Here is a 14,656-nt window from a genome sequence, read left to right as displayed (position 1 = left end):
TGGTGGAAACTGAATGCTTGGCAAGCCTTTGACGCTGACGCTGAGAGTTGTCTTCTAGAGACAATCCATATCTTTCCCATGTCCACCCTATACAAAACCTGTTACTTTATTGTCCCAAAGTGTGGTTAGAATTCCTGACTGTGGTGCTTACCATGGGGGAGGGGGGATTAAACTCAAATGCAGCATGGTTCAGTCTTAAGGTAGAAATATATGTCTGTTGAACCCGATGAGAAATTATTCTTTTCTACACAGTTCCTCCTTTAGTTTCTGATCCGGAAGATTTAAGCTCTTCCTCCCTCATGTGCGTCTAGAGACCGCTGCCGCTTTTTATACGCTGAATGTTGACTCCTACATGGGTGCCATCCTCCTCTCGTTTCTTTTAAGATCTCGACCTGCTACCTGGATAACCAGGTTCGGTCCTGATCCTTCCCTACACTCCTCCGCCCTGCTTTGGTCCCGAGTGCTCGCACGCCGCTTCCGGAACGGCAACAGGCAGCTGGAGCGAGTCCGCTGGGCCCGAGGAGCTGTCCACCATCTCGTGGTGCTGAACGCGCCTCGCTCCAACCCCGCGGACTCCGGCGCGTAGGCGACAGGGCTGGGCCGAAGCGCGTCTGGTGAAGTTTGGTGGGACGGCGCCATCTGTCTGCTAAACATGAACCGGGCGGGGATGTAACCAAAAACGGCGGAGAAACACGAGGGTGGGAGGGAGCATCCACGAGTATTCGCAGCAGCACGCCCAGCTCCTGCGCCCTCTCTATGTGCCTGCTGAGCTGATGGGATAAGAGCGCCCCTGGCAAGCGCCTCCCCCTCCCTGCACCCGCCCTTCCCTGCCCAGGCAGCTGGAGTGAGCGCCTTCAGCATCTGGATGGCAATCCCGCAGCCCATCTGCTGAACGGGCATCCGTGAAGAGGATGGCATGGCATGGCAAGAAAGCTCATTCCCCAAGAAGGTAAGGCGACGGGCGCACCTGAGGAGTAGCAGGGGTGTGTGCGTGCGAGTGCTAGAGGCGAAGACGGAGAGAGGAAGACGCTTTTCTTTTCCTTCAGAGTTTCTATCTCTTCGCTCTCAGATCCTTACCTGTAAATCGGCCGGGGGGGTTGGCTTAGAAACTGTGCCAAAAGGAGGGATGCTAAGAAAGAAATTTTGTCTCTAGCCCGGGGTTTCTTTTCCTCTTTCTATTCTCTTGATTTGCTTTCTTGGTCTCCCGTTTCGCTTTTAAAGCTTTGGCAACCACAGAGCAGCTCATTCCGCTGAACTCACACACACACACACACACACACACACACACACACACACACACACACACACACACACACACACACACACACACACACACACACACACACACACGCTGCTTAAAGTATAATCTGAACCTCCGAATGGGATGACGCACGCCGAGGAAAAGCAGCTGATCGCCTGTGTGCCGTATATGTATTTGTCTTACTTTTATTGAAGTCACTAAGCTTCACTGCAGCGCATCAATCACTCCCCCGGGGCTTCCTTAACTCAAAAGACAAGAATGTCCTATTTCTTGTGATCGTTTCACTGGAGATTTATGCAAGGTGAGAGAGAGAGCGGGAAAGAGAGAGAGGGAAGAGGGAGTTCATCACATGGGGCTGGAAGAACCTCAAGTTTTCAGCGTCGCTGTGAATATAAACCGAAAAGGTGATAACTAGATCCCTGCTAGATAAATAGGGAGGAAGTGAAGAGGTGAATTTGGACATCGGTAACTTTGGGATGCCCAAGGCACAGGCAGAAATTTATCTGGCTGCCCTAGTGGATGGGCTCCAACAGGTAACTTCGTTTCCCCACCCTGGTCACAGCAAGTGTTGTGTGTATATTGACAGTCATGACTTCACCTATTGGTGCTGCCCTAATTCTTCTTCACCCAACAGCTAAAAGATGAGGTGGTTTTGGTAGCATTTCCAGACTGATCAAACCTCCTGGCTGAGAGATATCAGTTCAATAATTTGACAGGCTCAACAATAACAAGAAACTCCCTGTAGTCAGCCCTCCCTTGTGCTGATAACATTTCCCTGCATGTGGAGAAGCCAAAGGTAGGGGGAACTATTTGCATTTATCCCCCAAGGATTAGTTTTCATTTCTTTTCTCTTGTTGGTGGTCCTCCCTGACTTTGTGGGTGCCATTTGTCTAGCTGCTAAAATTTGAGTATCTGTGAGGAGCTCCAGGTGAACAAAGTTTGTACCTCTTTATCCTGTTGCTGGAAGCTTGGCTTTCTTTGAGCACACCAGCAATGGAGAGGAAAGGAAACCCTTTTCAAGCAGTCTTACTATCTGCCAAGAGGGAGGAGAAGGCAGAGGAAAGGACCTAATTGAGATAGAGTGTAGAAATCTCATCTGAACGTAGTTTGCATTTTAAATGAAAAGATGTTTAAAGCCGAAGTCTGACCCATATGCAAAGGATAAGGAAAAGAAAAGCTGATTCTGAGAACACTGGTTTCTTCCTTTCTCTGTTTGCTTCATCTCATTCTTCTGTTTGTCAGTCTTTCCCCCTGAAGTTATCTTTATCATCTGAGAGAATACATTTTTTTTTTAAAAAAAATGTTGCTAGGGATGTTCAGAAGCACTCAGAACTATTGGCAAGATTGGCTGTAGTTAATGAGAAGAGACGTATGGTTTATTTCCTGTTCTTCCTGAGTGGTCAGGAATAAAAATGTGCAGTGTAAAGTTCTTCTCCAGTGCACTGTTGATCACAGTAAGGTGCATGGAGTTGTATTTTCAAAGTGGAAATTAAATTATTATCAGCACAACAAACCAAGGCTCAAACAAGGCTTATGTCTATATGCCTACGGACAGATAATGTGGCAGGAGATACCAGATTTTGGGAGGAAAGGTTATTCTCAAAAATCAAAAGCTTTTGCTTACAGTTTTCATTGCACCCCATGAGTGTCATGGCAGTTACCTAGAGAACAAATAGTCTGTTTGCTTCCTTCATGTTGACATTTGGTTTAAGTCACTAGTGTCATATCTGTATTGTGTACACAAGCTCTTCTATTCTAAATATGATCAATAGGCTTCTAGCTAAAGAATTTTGTCAAGGCACTGCATGTCTGGTTTGGTATGCACATATGAACTATCCTCAGGTTTTTGTTTAAAAGATTAGTTCATACCTATATATGTCCATTACACAGTAACTCTTCCTCCACATTAAGTCCTTGGAAAAAGCTTTTGTGCAATCCACTGTTTCAACATGTTTCACAATAATATCCCACTAAAAATGCAATTAATTTATGAATATGTATGTGGAACAACAGATTTCTTTCTGCCTTTCTATATGTTAACCTGTTGCTACAAAATATTTGTCTTCAGTATTCATACATGCGCTTGTGTTTTGTGGGTTATTGAAAACTGTGTGCAGGGTTTTGTTTCAAATTTTCTTGGTAGTGTGGAGAATAAATTTACATCATTTGGCAGCAAAACTGTGGTAAATAAGATTATCATATCTACATAGCATAATGTAATAATTTGAAAATCTCTTTGCATTCTCCCCTCCCCATAATTTTGACATCCATTGGTGAAGAAATTACCATTTCTCAGCTGCAAATAAAGTAAATAGTTTGAACTTCTAAACACATGCAAGAGGTTCTATTGATTGACAACAATAGGACTAAATGTAAATTTGTAAGACTATGTTAAGCTATGATTTCGATGTCATAGGATGATGAATCGCATGTGTGAATTGGCCATCAAACACTACAGTCAAAGAAAGTGCTTCCTTTCACAGAGCCTCAGTTTAGGCACAATATTTTTCTGTCACTGAGTTATCAGACACTCATATGTGTTGTGGGGAGCAGAGGGGAGTAGGACTCTCCGGTGCATTCCCGTGGGTCATGTGGGGGGGGGGTGCGTTCAACCACCCAGCCCTCTTCCCCCAGGAGCAAGAAGCTGGAGGAACATTGCGCTGCCTTCAACATCTTCAGAGTCAAATAAATCACTCAGTCTCAAACACATCCTTAAACACCCCCAAAATGTATATAATAGAAGCAAAAGGTTCCTCTGTCCTATTTATTTCTGATCAACAAATCCAAGATAACGTGTGTAATAGACTATGAGCCAATAACCAATTGCTTTCCTTAACATTGCAATTTGGCAATTGATAATTAAGTTAAACACTTTTAACAAATAGAAAGTTCTCTGCTATTACTTACATGTTTAATTACTTGGTCATACTTTATAGTTTCCCTGTAACATATAAGTGCAGAATAAATGTTTAATGGTATGCTAAAACAAATTTAAAATGTGCTATACATTTTTGGTAACCTATTGCTTTTTTAGTGGAACACATTTAGCACACCTTTGACCTTGGATAGATTTGCGCACTCTGCTGGGATTGATAATGAAGAGCTATTTTATATGACTGTGATTTTTGATGTCTCTGATGAATTTTGAGAGGAACTCAATTTCTCCTATGCAGTTACCTCCATCATTGCTCTATGCTCTCCTAGTGTGTTCTGAAAGTCCCAGTTGGCTGTCCTATGTATTTTCCTCATTATAAACGTTTAGTCATATGAGCCAAGAGGACTCTAGGATGTTGCCAAAATTCTCCATTGCATAGAATTACCTTGTGACTAAAATGAAGTGGTCTAATATATTGTATGTTCTGTGTGAGAAACCACACACAGTTTCTAATTCTTTCCTCCCATAAACTATTTTACAGTATATTTTCGAAACTTCACTTGATAATCAAGGGAGACGATGTAATCCAGTGAGGCAAAGTGTCATGAAAGACATGCCAAACTTGAAGTTGGAGTGTCAGATTCAAATCTGCTCTGCTATGAAATTCACTGGAGGACAGTGGGCCAGTTTCAGCCTAACCCACCTGAAGGGTTATTGTGATGAAAAAGTGGGGGAATAAATTGTGGATGACATTGCAATAGATCTACAGAAAGAAAACAAAATAATTCACACACACACACACACACACACACACACACACAGAGAGAGAGAGACAGACAGACAGACAGAGAGAGAGAGAGAGAGAGAGGAGTATAATCATGTACAAATTCAGCAGCAATCCAAAAGTTATTGGCTTATAGTTGTTGCATTATGGTCTGAGACAAACGAAGTTATTAGCTCTATCCTTCAAGCCACTGATTCTCAAACTACAGCAAAGGACCCAAGAACGAAAAGAAACTCTCTTGCAAGTGAGCTGTGAGGGCAGAGAGCAGGAAAAATTGATGAAGTCATATGGAGTGTCTGGGTGGCTCTGTGGCAAATTTGACTTTCCCTCTGCAAACTGTGTTAAATAGCCATGAAAAGAAAGTCTGCTGCTCACTAGTGCTGTATTTTTAGCAACCCTAAAATGAAAAATAAAAGCTGAGATTCCTGCCTTTTATCTTGTGGAGCAGGAAAGTACTGTGGAATTATTTTGCAGTGGATCTTGAAAAGTACAGTACACAGGAGCAGACCAGGAAGTTAAATGTTCCAGGAGCAAGTCAGGCTGAGTGGTTGCCATGGTACTCCAAGCCAGTGGGCCAGAGGTCACTCAGACTCATGGATTATGTAGTGTTCTGTATACAGTTCTGCTTGAACCTTCTCATAAATAATATTGTAGAGGTTGAAAAAGTAGACTTAAGATTATGAAAATGACCAAGGATTTGGAAATGAACAAGGATTTACCTGGTAAATAGTCTAGGAAAAGTATGTAAGCCAGCGAGGTATTGTGTTAAGAGTATTGGGTTCAAATGTGCTCTATCGTTATGCAGTAATACTGCATCAGACCACAGGTCTATCAAGATGCTGTCTAATCTGGCAAAGGCTGTTCAGGGTCTCAGAAGAAAGTATTTCACATCACTTACTACCTTTCTGAATATGAAATCTTCTTCATGCAAAGAAGATACTCTACCACAGAACAACAGAAACACTCTCCTGAGAAGCTTCCCTTCTCCATGAAGTTCACTAGATATCTTTTGGCCAGTTACTTCAGTATCAGTCTACTCTACCTATGTGGAAAAGCTAAAATGCTTGAGGCTTTTCTGTTTAGAAGAAAACTATGGTGAAGTTACAACTATCCGTGGTGTGGAAAACAGGGACAACTTTTCCAGTGTCTTCCACAATAGTAGAATGTGGAAGTATTCAATACATTTGACGGACAGTAGACTCAGGGCATATGCAAGAACATACTTCTTGAAGCAATATTTAATTAAAATGTAAAACTCACTGCATTAGGATGGCCACTAGCATAGAATTCTTTAAAAGTGGATTAAACAAAATAATGCAATATTGTTGCATCAATAGCTATTGTTCAGTGGCAGTATACCTCTCAGTACCAAATTCTTGAGAACTGCAGTAGGAAAGCTTGATTTTTGTGCTCAATTTGTGGCCCTTTGGGGGTATCTAATTGACTATTGTGGGGCACAGAATCTGGACTAGATAGACCACTAGTCTGATCTAGCAACAATCCTCTTATGTTTCTTCTTGAACCGTAAATTGTTATCCTGCCCACACACACAAACTTCCATTCTGGTATCTTAGTCTTCAATAGAGATATCTCATTGCATTGACCTTTGCATTTTCTACCTTCCTTTGAAAAACAGGTGAATCAAAACTGTGGGAATCAAAACTGTGTTTGGACTTGAAAAACAGAATTGTCCCCTGAAAAGTGTTGGAAGCACACATCATTGAATACTGAGATTGCATTCCAGTATCTCTGTGTGTGGGGTGGTGGTGGTGGTGATGGTGGTGGTAATTTTTGTGGCACTGGTTAGACAAGGTATGGAGAATCGCAGCACAAAGCTGTGCAACACGGAAGCATTGATTAATTGACTAACTAAAAAGGGGGGGGGGGGATGTAATGGTGGCCATGAATAATTTCAAGGGAGTGAGTGCAGACTTACTGGGGGGATTAAAATGTTTTCTAAAAGTTTTAGCTAATTTGTGCAAAAAGGGCCAGTGCGATTACAAACAAGTTTACAAAAAAAATTCTGAACATGTTGGTGAAGACCTCACTTGGCTTCACCTTTTCACAAACTTGTGTCAAGGATTTCTGTTGGTCTTTCTGCAAGACATTTTATGGGAAGAGTATGGGTATTACTGTAGTGACTGGTATAGGGAGCCTTGTTCAATAACAGCTTTAACCAGTGATTTAATGGTAGATTACTCCCAATTATTCCCATTTTGAATCACTTTTTATATTCTATCTTTTATTAATGGCCAGATTTTAATGCAAAAAATCCTGCACATTCTACTTATTTTAGCTACGTACATGACCTTATAGCATGAAAAATATATGCCATCTATAAATATAAACTTCAGTCTTACTGAAAGCACAGGCATGTAACTGTACATTTGAGTCTCATTAATTTCAAAAGGCTTTATGCGTAACTTTTTCTGGATTGTGCATTGGTTGTGTTTTCCCTTGCAACTGCATAATGCCAGAGGCAATAGCCTGAATCCTATTATTTATGTGTATATTATTTCAGTAAGTAAATTAGTAGGCGAGGTGGCACATAGTACAGTAAGGTTTATTTTTAGAGTGCTGTGATCCTGAGTGAAGTGCTGAATCTCTAGGTACTAGAGGGTATATGAACTCTTAATGGAAACTATAGTGCTGATCATAAGTAATACAGATGCTCTGTTCCTGTAATCTGTATTGTTGGATCTAGAACAGAAACTTATTATGCTAACGAGGGGGAAATGTTGGGGTGGGGAGGACAACATACAATTGTAAGAAACAGAGATATTTCATATTCAAAGTCTGCATTTCTTTTAGATTTTATAATCCCCCAGATATGTAACACTGAAGGCTTTCTGATTAGTAGTAGTACTAATAAGTTTATTACTAGGCCTTCACAATCTCCTCATACACAGACATAATAAAATTAAAACCGTCCGACACAAAACACCCCATATATACCAATATAGCTAAAGTGAACTTAATTAGTGCTGATAGAGATATCCCTGTCAAATAACAAAACACATCATCATTACACCATAAGTAGCTGGATTCTCCTTGCGGTATGAACAAAAACTGCTACTCAGTTGGAAATGTATGGATCACCATCGGACAATAGACAAATCAATTTCCCAGTGTTGTCAGTATCCCCCACAATTGGGAGAATGCTTTCCTATTAGATACTGTCAACTTTATTATGGAATCTGACCATTCATGAGAAGCTCAATGTGTTTCTGGCCTCCAGAAATGTGTGGGTGTAAGTGGTGGTCACAGCTGATTTATGGCAACCCCACAGGGGTTGTCATGGCAAGAGACATCAGGAGATGGTTTGCCATTGCTTGCCTTGAAGGTTGCTCATTCTAATACTAACCAGGGCCAACCCTACTTAGCTTCTGAGTCTTGATGGGATGAGGCTAGCCTGGGGCTATCCAGGAAGGGATGGATAACATAATCCATGGAAATATGCCATTTGGCAGTTATGCATAATATATATGTAAAGTTGTCTTATATGAAATTTCAGAAACCTTGACGTTAGTTTCATGTTTTATGAGCTTTTATTGTTTTTATAAGTAGGTGGGTCATATACATAGGTCATATACATAGGAAAACTGGGGGGGAAAGATGAAAAACATTACAGTATTCAGTATTTCATGCAAGTGACCATGGGTGTTATGTCTTTTTTAAAAAAAAAAAAACCTGTGTGGTACTAGTTGAATGCAGTGTTTTCTCGAGCTTCTGTGTCTAGATTTGGGCCCAATGTTTATACCTGTGAAATCAAATATTAGGCATGTTTGTAGGGAAGCAAATCTAAATTAGTGTGTTGATGCTTTAAATGCTTTTAATGAGGGTTGATTTGCAATTCAAAAATTCTATCTGTAATAATAGCCTAATGTTCCCAGGCTGATTATCATATGCATTTATAACCGTTTTTCTTCTAAACAGAAATCTGACACAGGTCTTACCATCAAAGTTTGAATTTTAAATGGCAGAAAAATAGCACAGAGAGGCTAGCCCTTGGAAGTGATATAGACCTGACTGTCCCAGTCCTAGTGCATGAAAACACCCTTTTGCTCCATTTAAGTGAATGGACCACAATGGCCAGGAGGTTTTTTTAACTGTTGCTAATATGCTTGATGCAATGCTTTACAGAGCTTTGTTTGTCTGAGGCATTTCTTGTCTTGCTTTTCTCCTCAGTGGGAATCCAAAACATTTCAGAAAAAAATTCATACAATTTAAGTGAATAAAAGTCAGTATAAATTAACAGGAAAAACAACAACCCAAGGATACACTAAAGTTCCTACTCTGGGCTGAGATCCAACAAGTGGTCCATTAAGGCCACAGAGTGTGAGCCACAGTCTAAAAGTCAAAGGTCAAAAGCCTTGTGGCTCTCATCTTCGGCCTGTGCCAAGATGCTTAGACCTGCAACAAGATGGAAACCCAAGCTCAGCCTGGAGCTTAAACAGTTGGCAGCCAGCTTACCACAGTTATAGGAGATTGCCTTCTAGTGGAGCTCTCTTATCAGACCATTTGTCCCTCAAGGTCAGTATTGTCTACTTAGACTTGCAGGGGTAACCCAAGGTCTTCCGCCTACTGTCAGTATTCAAATTATTGAATTACTGTCAGTATTCAAATTATTGAATTTGAATTATTGAATCAGTAATCAAATTATTGATTTTAACAAATGGTTTTTTTAAACATCCTTAATGTATTTTATTTTAATTTACAGTGTAAACTGCCTTGAGTTTCTGTTAAGGTAGAAAAGTTAATAATAATCTTTGATCTCCATGCCTTTATCGCACCCCTTAGCAGGAAGAGGGGTCCAGCTGCTTACAGCACAATGTTCACTCATTCTGTATTTTGTTTCATTGTATTTTTAGATGGAACTGAACTGAATTCAAGTAGTCCTTAGAAGAACTCATTGCATCCTGAGCTCAGCTCCATCATGGCAGCAGGTGTTGCAGCATGGCTGCCCTTTGCCAGAGCAGCTGCAATAGGATGGATGCCAGTAGCCAACTGTCCTATGCCACTGGCCCCAACAGATAAAAATAAGCGGCAGGATGAGCTGATTATTCTTAATGTAAGTGGCAGGCGCTTCCAGACATGGAGGACTACATTGGAGAGGTACCCTGACACTCTGCTTGGCAGCACCGAGAAAGAATTCTTCTTCAATGAAGACACAAAGGAATACTTTTTTGACCGGGACCCTGAAGTCTTTAGGAGTATCTTAAATTTTTACAGAACTGGAAAACTGCACTACCCAAGATATGAATGCATCTCAGCCTATGATGAGGAGCTTGCCTTTTATGGGATCCTACCTGATATCATTGGGGACTGTTGCTATGAAGAGTACAAAGATAGGAAACGGGAGAATGCTGAACGGTTGATGGATGACAGCGACTCGGAGAACAAACAGGAGTCCATGCCAGCCCTGAGCTTCCGACAGACCATGTGGCGAGCCTTTGAGAACCCCCATACCAGCACCTTAGCCTTAGTCTTTTACTATGTCACTGGCTTCTTTATTGCAGTCTCTGTTATCACCAATGTAGTGGAGACTGTCCCTTGTGGAACAGTTCCCGGCAACAAGGAGCTGCCCTGTGGGGAGAGGTACGAAATGGCTTTTTTCTGCTTGGACACAGCTTGTGTTATGATTTTTACAGTCGAGTATCTTTTACGACTCTTTGCAGCCCCCAGTCGCTACAGGTTCATCAGGAGTGTGATGAGTATCATTGATGTGGTGGCCATTATGCCCTACTACATTGGCTTGGTGATGACAGACAACGAAGATGTCAGTGGAGCCTTTGTGACTCTGAGGGTGTTCAGGGTTTTCCGGATTTTCAAGTTCTCCCGTCATTCCCAAGGCTTACGAATCTTGGGGTACACTCTGAAGAGCTGTGCATCTGAACTTGGTTTTCTTCTCTTTTCCCTCACTATGGCAATCATCATCTTTGCTACTGTGATGTTTTATGCAGAGAAAGGATCTTCAGCCAGCAAGTTCACCAGCATCCCAGCTTCTTTTTGGTACACTATTGTCACCATGACAACCCTTGGGTAAGTGTTGCACTGTTCTTTCCTGATCAAAGGTGAAGTGTGCTGATTGGTGGAGTATGGTAACTTTCTGAGACTGCATCTGTTATGTTGGAATGTAGCCCAAAGCCTTAGTAGCTTTTATTGATCTAATTTAACTTTCATTGCCACCTTGTGAAGTAACTTGCAACAAGTAAAATATGTTTCCAACAAAGAGCCTGACACACAGGATTTCATAAATACTTTGTATTAGTGATTGCTGTGAAATCCAGGCTATAGTGTTTTACTCTAGTATCCCATAAACCCCCTGGTTTCAGTTTTGAAATGAAAAACAGAGGGGGATTGCAAAACAAAAATCTTCATTTTGTGTGGTTTGTAGAAAGCATTTTTGTTATGGTATTGTTGGAATGATTTTCATGTTTCTGTAAGCAGGTATATGTTGATAAACCCAAATGGGTATTGAGGGTCAGTAATGATTTTTGTGAATATTACAGATCATTTAATGGAAAATACTCCTGTTTGCCTTGCATTGTGGCCACTGTAACATGATGGAAACAATGAGTACAAATAGTGGCATCTTCAAAGCCCTAAGAGTGTTTCAACAGGTCTTTAAACTTCAGACAGATTCTGTTGAATTGACAGCTTTGTCTGCGAAGATATCATATTAACTGGTTGCTGTTTTTCTGTTAGTAGAGACACATTCTATCTTTCATGCAGAATTATAGGAATCCAAGCAAGTGGTATCTGCTTCTGTTTAGGAAGGAACCCAGCTTTTCAATCTTTACGTTTAGTTCTACACAAACTTGTCTAGAATAAGACCAAAAAATGTGAACATTTCCTTATCTAACATGTTTCGGTTTGGTAGTTCATGTGGATTTGCATTTAACATATCATCAATCATTTTCATGCTTTAAGAATCTTTGGATTTTGCTCAGAACTGCTCTTGTTTACAAATGGTTTCGTATTATGCATGAACAGGCGAGCTGTCATTGGTTGGAACGACTAAGATACACTTCACCACTTAAAAACAGCAAACAGCTGTGATTTTGGGATTTGCTGTCCTTTGGGGAATCTATGAATATGATACAATAATGAACATTAGAAGATCTGCTTATGACTCTATTTTAGTGAACAATTGTCTCCTTACCAGTTTCAGAAGGTTTGAATCAGATTTTGTTTATTCCCATTAGAGTTTAACAAACTGGGTGCTTTAAGAATAAAGGGTACTTAACTAATTTTTTCTGACAAAAGAGTGGCCAGGAATCAACATGGTCACAGTTGCTGCCCAGGAAGGGCAGGAAGAAGCCCCTGGCATCCACCCTAGTAAGGGCAGAAGGGGGGCCTCCCCGCCATGCCCCTTAAGGGCATGCATGTCATCACTCGAGGGAGGCCGGTCAGAGCTTATAAAAGGCCAGGAAGGCCTTTGTGCCGGCCATGCGCTCCGGCCAACCAGCAACTTGCCTGCCCATCTCTCCCCGTTATGCTTTGATGATGTGTTAATGCTTTGTCATAGCCTTTCGGCAATTTGTTGCATGGGAATTGATCTCAGGAACCAGGGGAGGGAAGCTAGGGTATGGTGTGGAATGCTAGAGCAAAAGGCTGACCACTCAGCTGAACATTACAGTGAGGCTCCAGTAAGAGGCTGACCGCCCGCTGGAACTCCACGGCAGTGGCAAGGGCAACCGCTCAATCACCAAGGCGGCAGGAAGAACAGCTTGCCCACTAGGAACCCCTGAGGAGGGGCTGCCCAGTGTTACAAATCAGATCAAAATCCCATGCTGCGCCTCACACTTCTTACTGCGCAATAAATGATTGGCTATGGCCAAGTCATTACTCCAGCCAGGAGTGCAGCATGGTTATTTGGGTCAAAGGGCTCTGGGAAGGCAACTAGTAAGAAGTAGCTAGTACCTGGCAACTCTAGTCAAATTTGTGGCAATAAGAATATGGGAAAAAGTCATTACCTATGCATAAATATAAGGGGAAGTTGCAATAGGAAGGGATGTTTTGAAGAGCAAATTCTAATCATACTGTCAAACAATAGCAAAACTCACTAATACTGTGAATCCCCAAATCACTGAAATTGTTCTTGAACATAGGAATATAGGAAAATTATGGAAAATAGAGTACACATGATCTGCACTCATCACTTTTAAATATGATCCCTAAAAATATTCTTTTTTTCTTTCCCATTTGTGAATCCAAATCTTTATATTTTCTATCTACCCTAGAAGGTGTCTTTGAAACCATACTATAATGCCAGGATGAAGAGTTGGTATTCCACATTAATAAAGGGAGACTTGAGAATATTGGCAAACAGCTCACATTTGAATAGACAGGCACTATGCAGCTCTTTATTCCCTTTGTTAATGACAAGATATTCTGAAATCAAACAGACCTCCTTGTCGACATAAACCGGGAAGGATTCCATGGTATCATTAATTCCCTGTTTGGCTGAATGAAACAGTCGCTTGCATAGAGTACCTTTCTGTTCTGCAAATAATGATAGTCCAAATAGACTGTTTTTGAGTATGCTAAGTGTTCTCAGCCTAAGATAATCATAGAAATTATAGCTGAATTGAGTGCTTTAAACTGGTTGTGGAGGCTAAAAGATGGCAGGCAGTGAAATGGGATGTTTAACTTTTAAGAAAGATCTGTTGAAGCTTTCCATAGACCCCCATACACCCAAGGAGATTAATGGGTGTGCATCTGTTATTATTATTTGACAAGGATAATTTCCAATGAAAGAAGTTGCTGTAGCAATCAGTATGTGTGTAATCAAGATTTCTGACATCTTTCAGACTTTTTTGATACCGCCTTATAAGGTCAAAACATCAGATAATGACAGGCGGAGGGTAGACTCCTACACTTCATGTGCGTACCAGTTGTTAATCTGTCATGCTTAGATGTCATCTGTCACCACTGTTGTTCAACCAACTTGTTGCTTTACAGATTTTTTTTATAAAAGTCCCATGCTGTCATATGACGTATCTTACGTTTGAGCATTGCAAAGGCCTGCTTTCAGTCAAGTTAGTTTCCATGGCATTTCTGTACATTTGAAACTGATGTGGAATTCTGTCACTGTTGATTTGATTTTTAAAGGATGCAGCTTGACTTCAGGGTTGCTCACTCTGGGCTGGGATATTGCAGGAGATTTGGGGGGCAGAGCCTGGGCAGGGCAGAGTTTGGGGAAGGCAGGGACTGCAACAGCATATACTGCCATACAGAGGAATCATTTTCTTCAGAAGAATTGGTCTCCCTCATCTGGAGATCAGTTGTAATTCTGGGAGTTTGCCAGGCCCCACCTGGAGGTAACCATCACACCATTCTGCACTGAAAAGCTAAAAAGATGAAAACAATCTGCAGATTCAAAGCTCACTGGTGTACAGTACAAAATATCAGGCATATACAGATGCCCTTCACAATAATTGTATATATACAGGAAAAATATGTATCAGGCCAACTGCCTTTACAAATATATATATACACACACAAATAACACCTCCGGATTGGTTTTTATTTCGCCAGGCTTTATCAAGCCTATTCTTTTCCTGGGATGTAAGTCAAAGCTTTTCCTTTGTAGACGGAGCAGTGATAAGAGAAAGCAGTAGAAACCCCAATCTGGGAAAGATGACACACATATGTTATGGTCTTAAGGGTCTGAAAATACCGATGTGACTGTTACCTAGTGGTGCACCTGTCCCCATAATTGTGATGTTTC

At 41.2% G+C, this 14,656-nt stretch overlaps 1 protein-coding gene across 2 annotated transcripts in view; it reads left to right on the top strand.

Annotated features, from left to right (window-relative positions):
- Window positions 1-837: 837 nt before the first annotated feature.
- The window catches only part of KCND3 (potassium voltage-gated channel subfamily D member 3), a 392,094-nt gene continuing 378,275 nt past the window's right edge, over window positions 838-14,656 (top strand). For both annotated transcript variants that reach the window (XM_048496708.1, XM_048496707.1), the window contains exons 1-2: window positions 838-949; window positions 9,792-10,962. In XM_048496708.1, coding sequence (XP_048352665.1) covers window positions 9,857-10,962 — 1,106 coding nt within the window. In that variant the 5' untranslated portion in view covers window positions 838-949; window positions 9,792-9,856. The remainder of the gene's footprint in view (window positions 950-9,791; window positions 10,963-14,656) is intronic.

Source organism: Sphaerodactylus townsendi, linkage group LG05, assembly GCF_021028975.2.
Source record: "Sphaerodactylus townsendi isolate TG3544 linkage group LG05, MPM_Stown_v2.3, whole genome shotgun sequence".
Classification (NCBI taxonomy): Eukaryota; Metazoa; Chordata; class Lepidosauria; order Squamata; family Sphaerodactylidae; genus Sphaerodactylus; species Sphaerodactylus townsendi.
The sequence above is the reverse complement of the archived record's forward strand: the minus strand, read 5'-3'. Positions and strand labels throughout refer to the sequence as shown.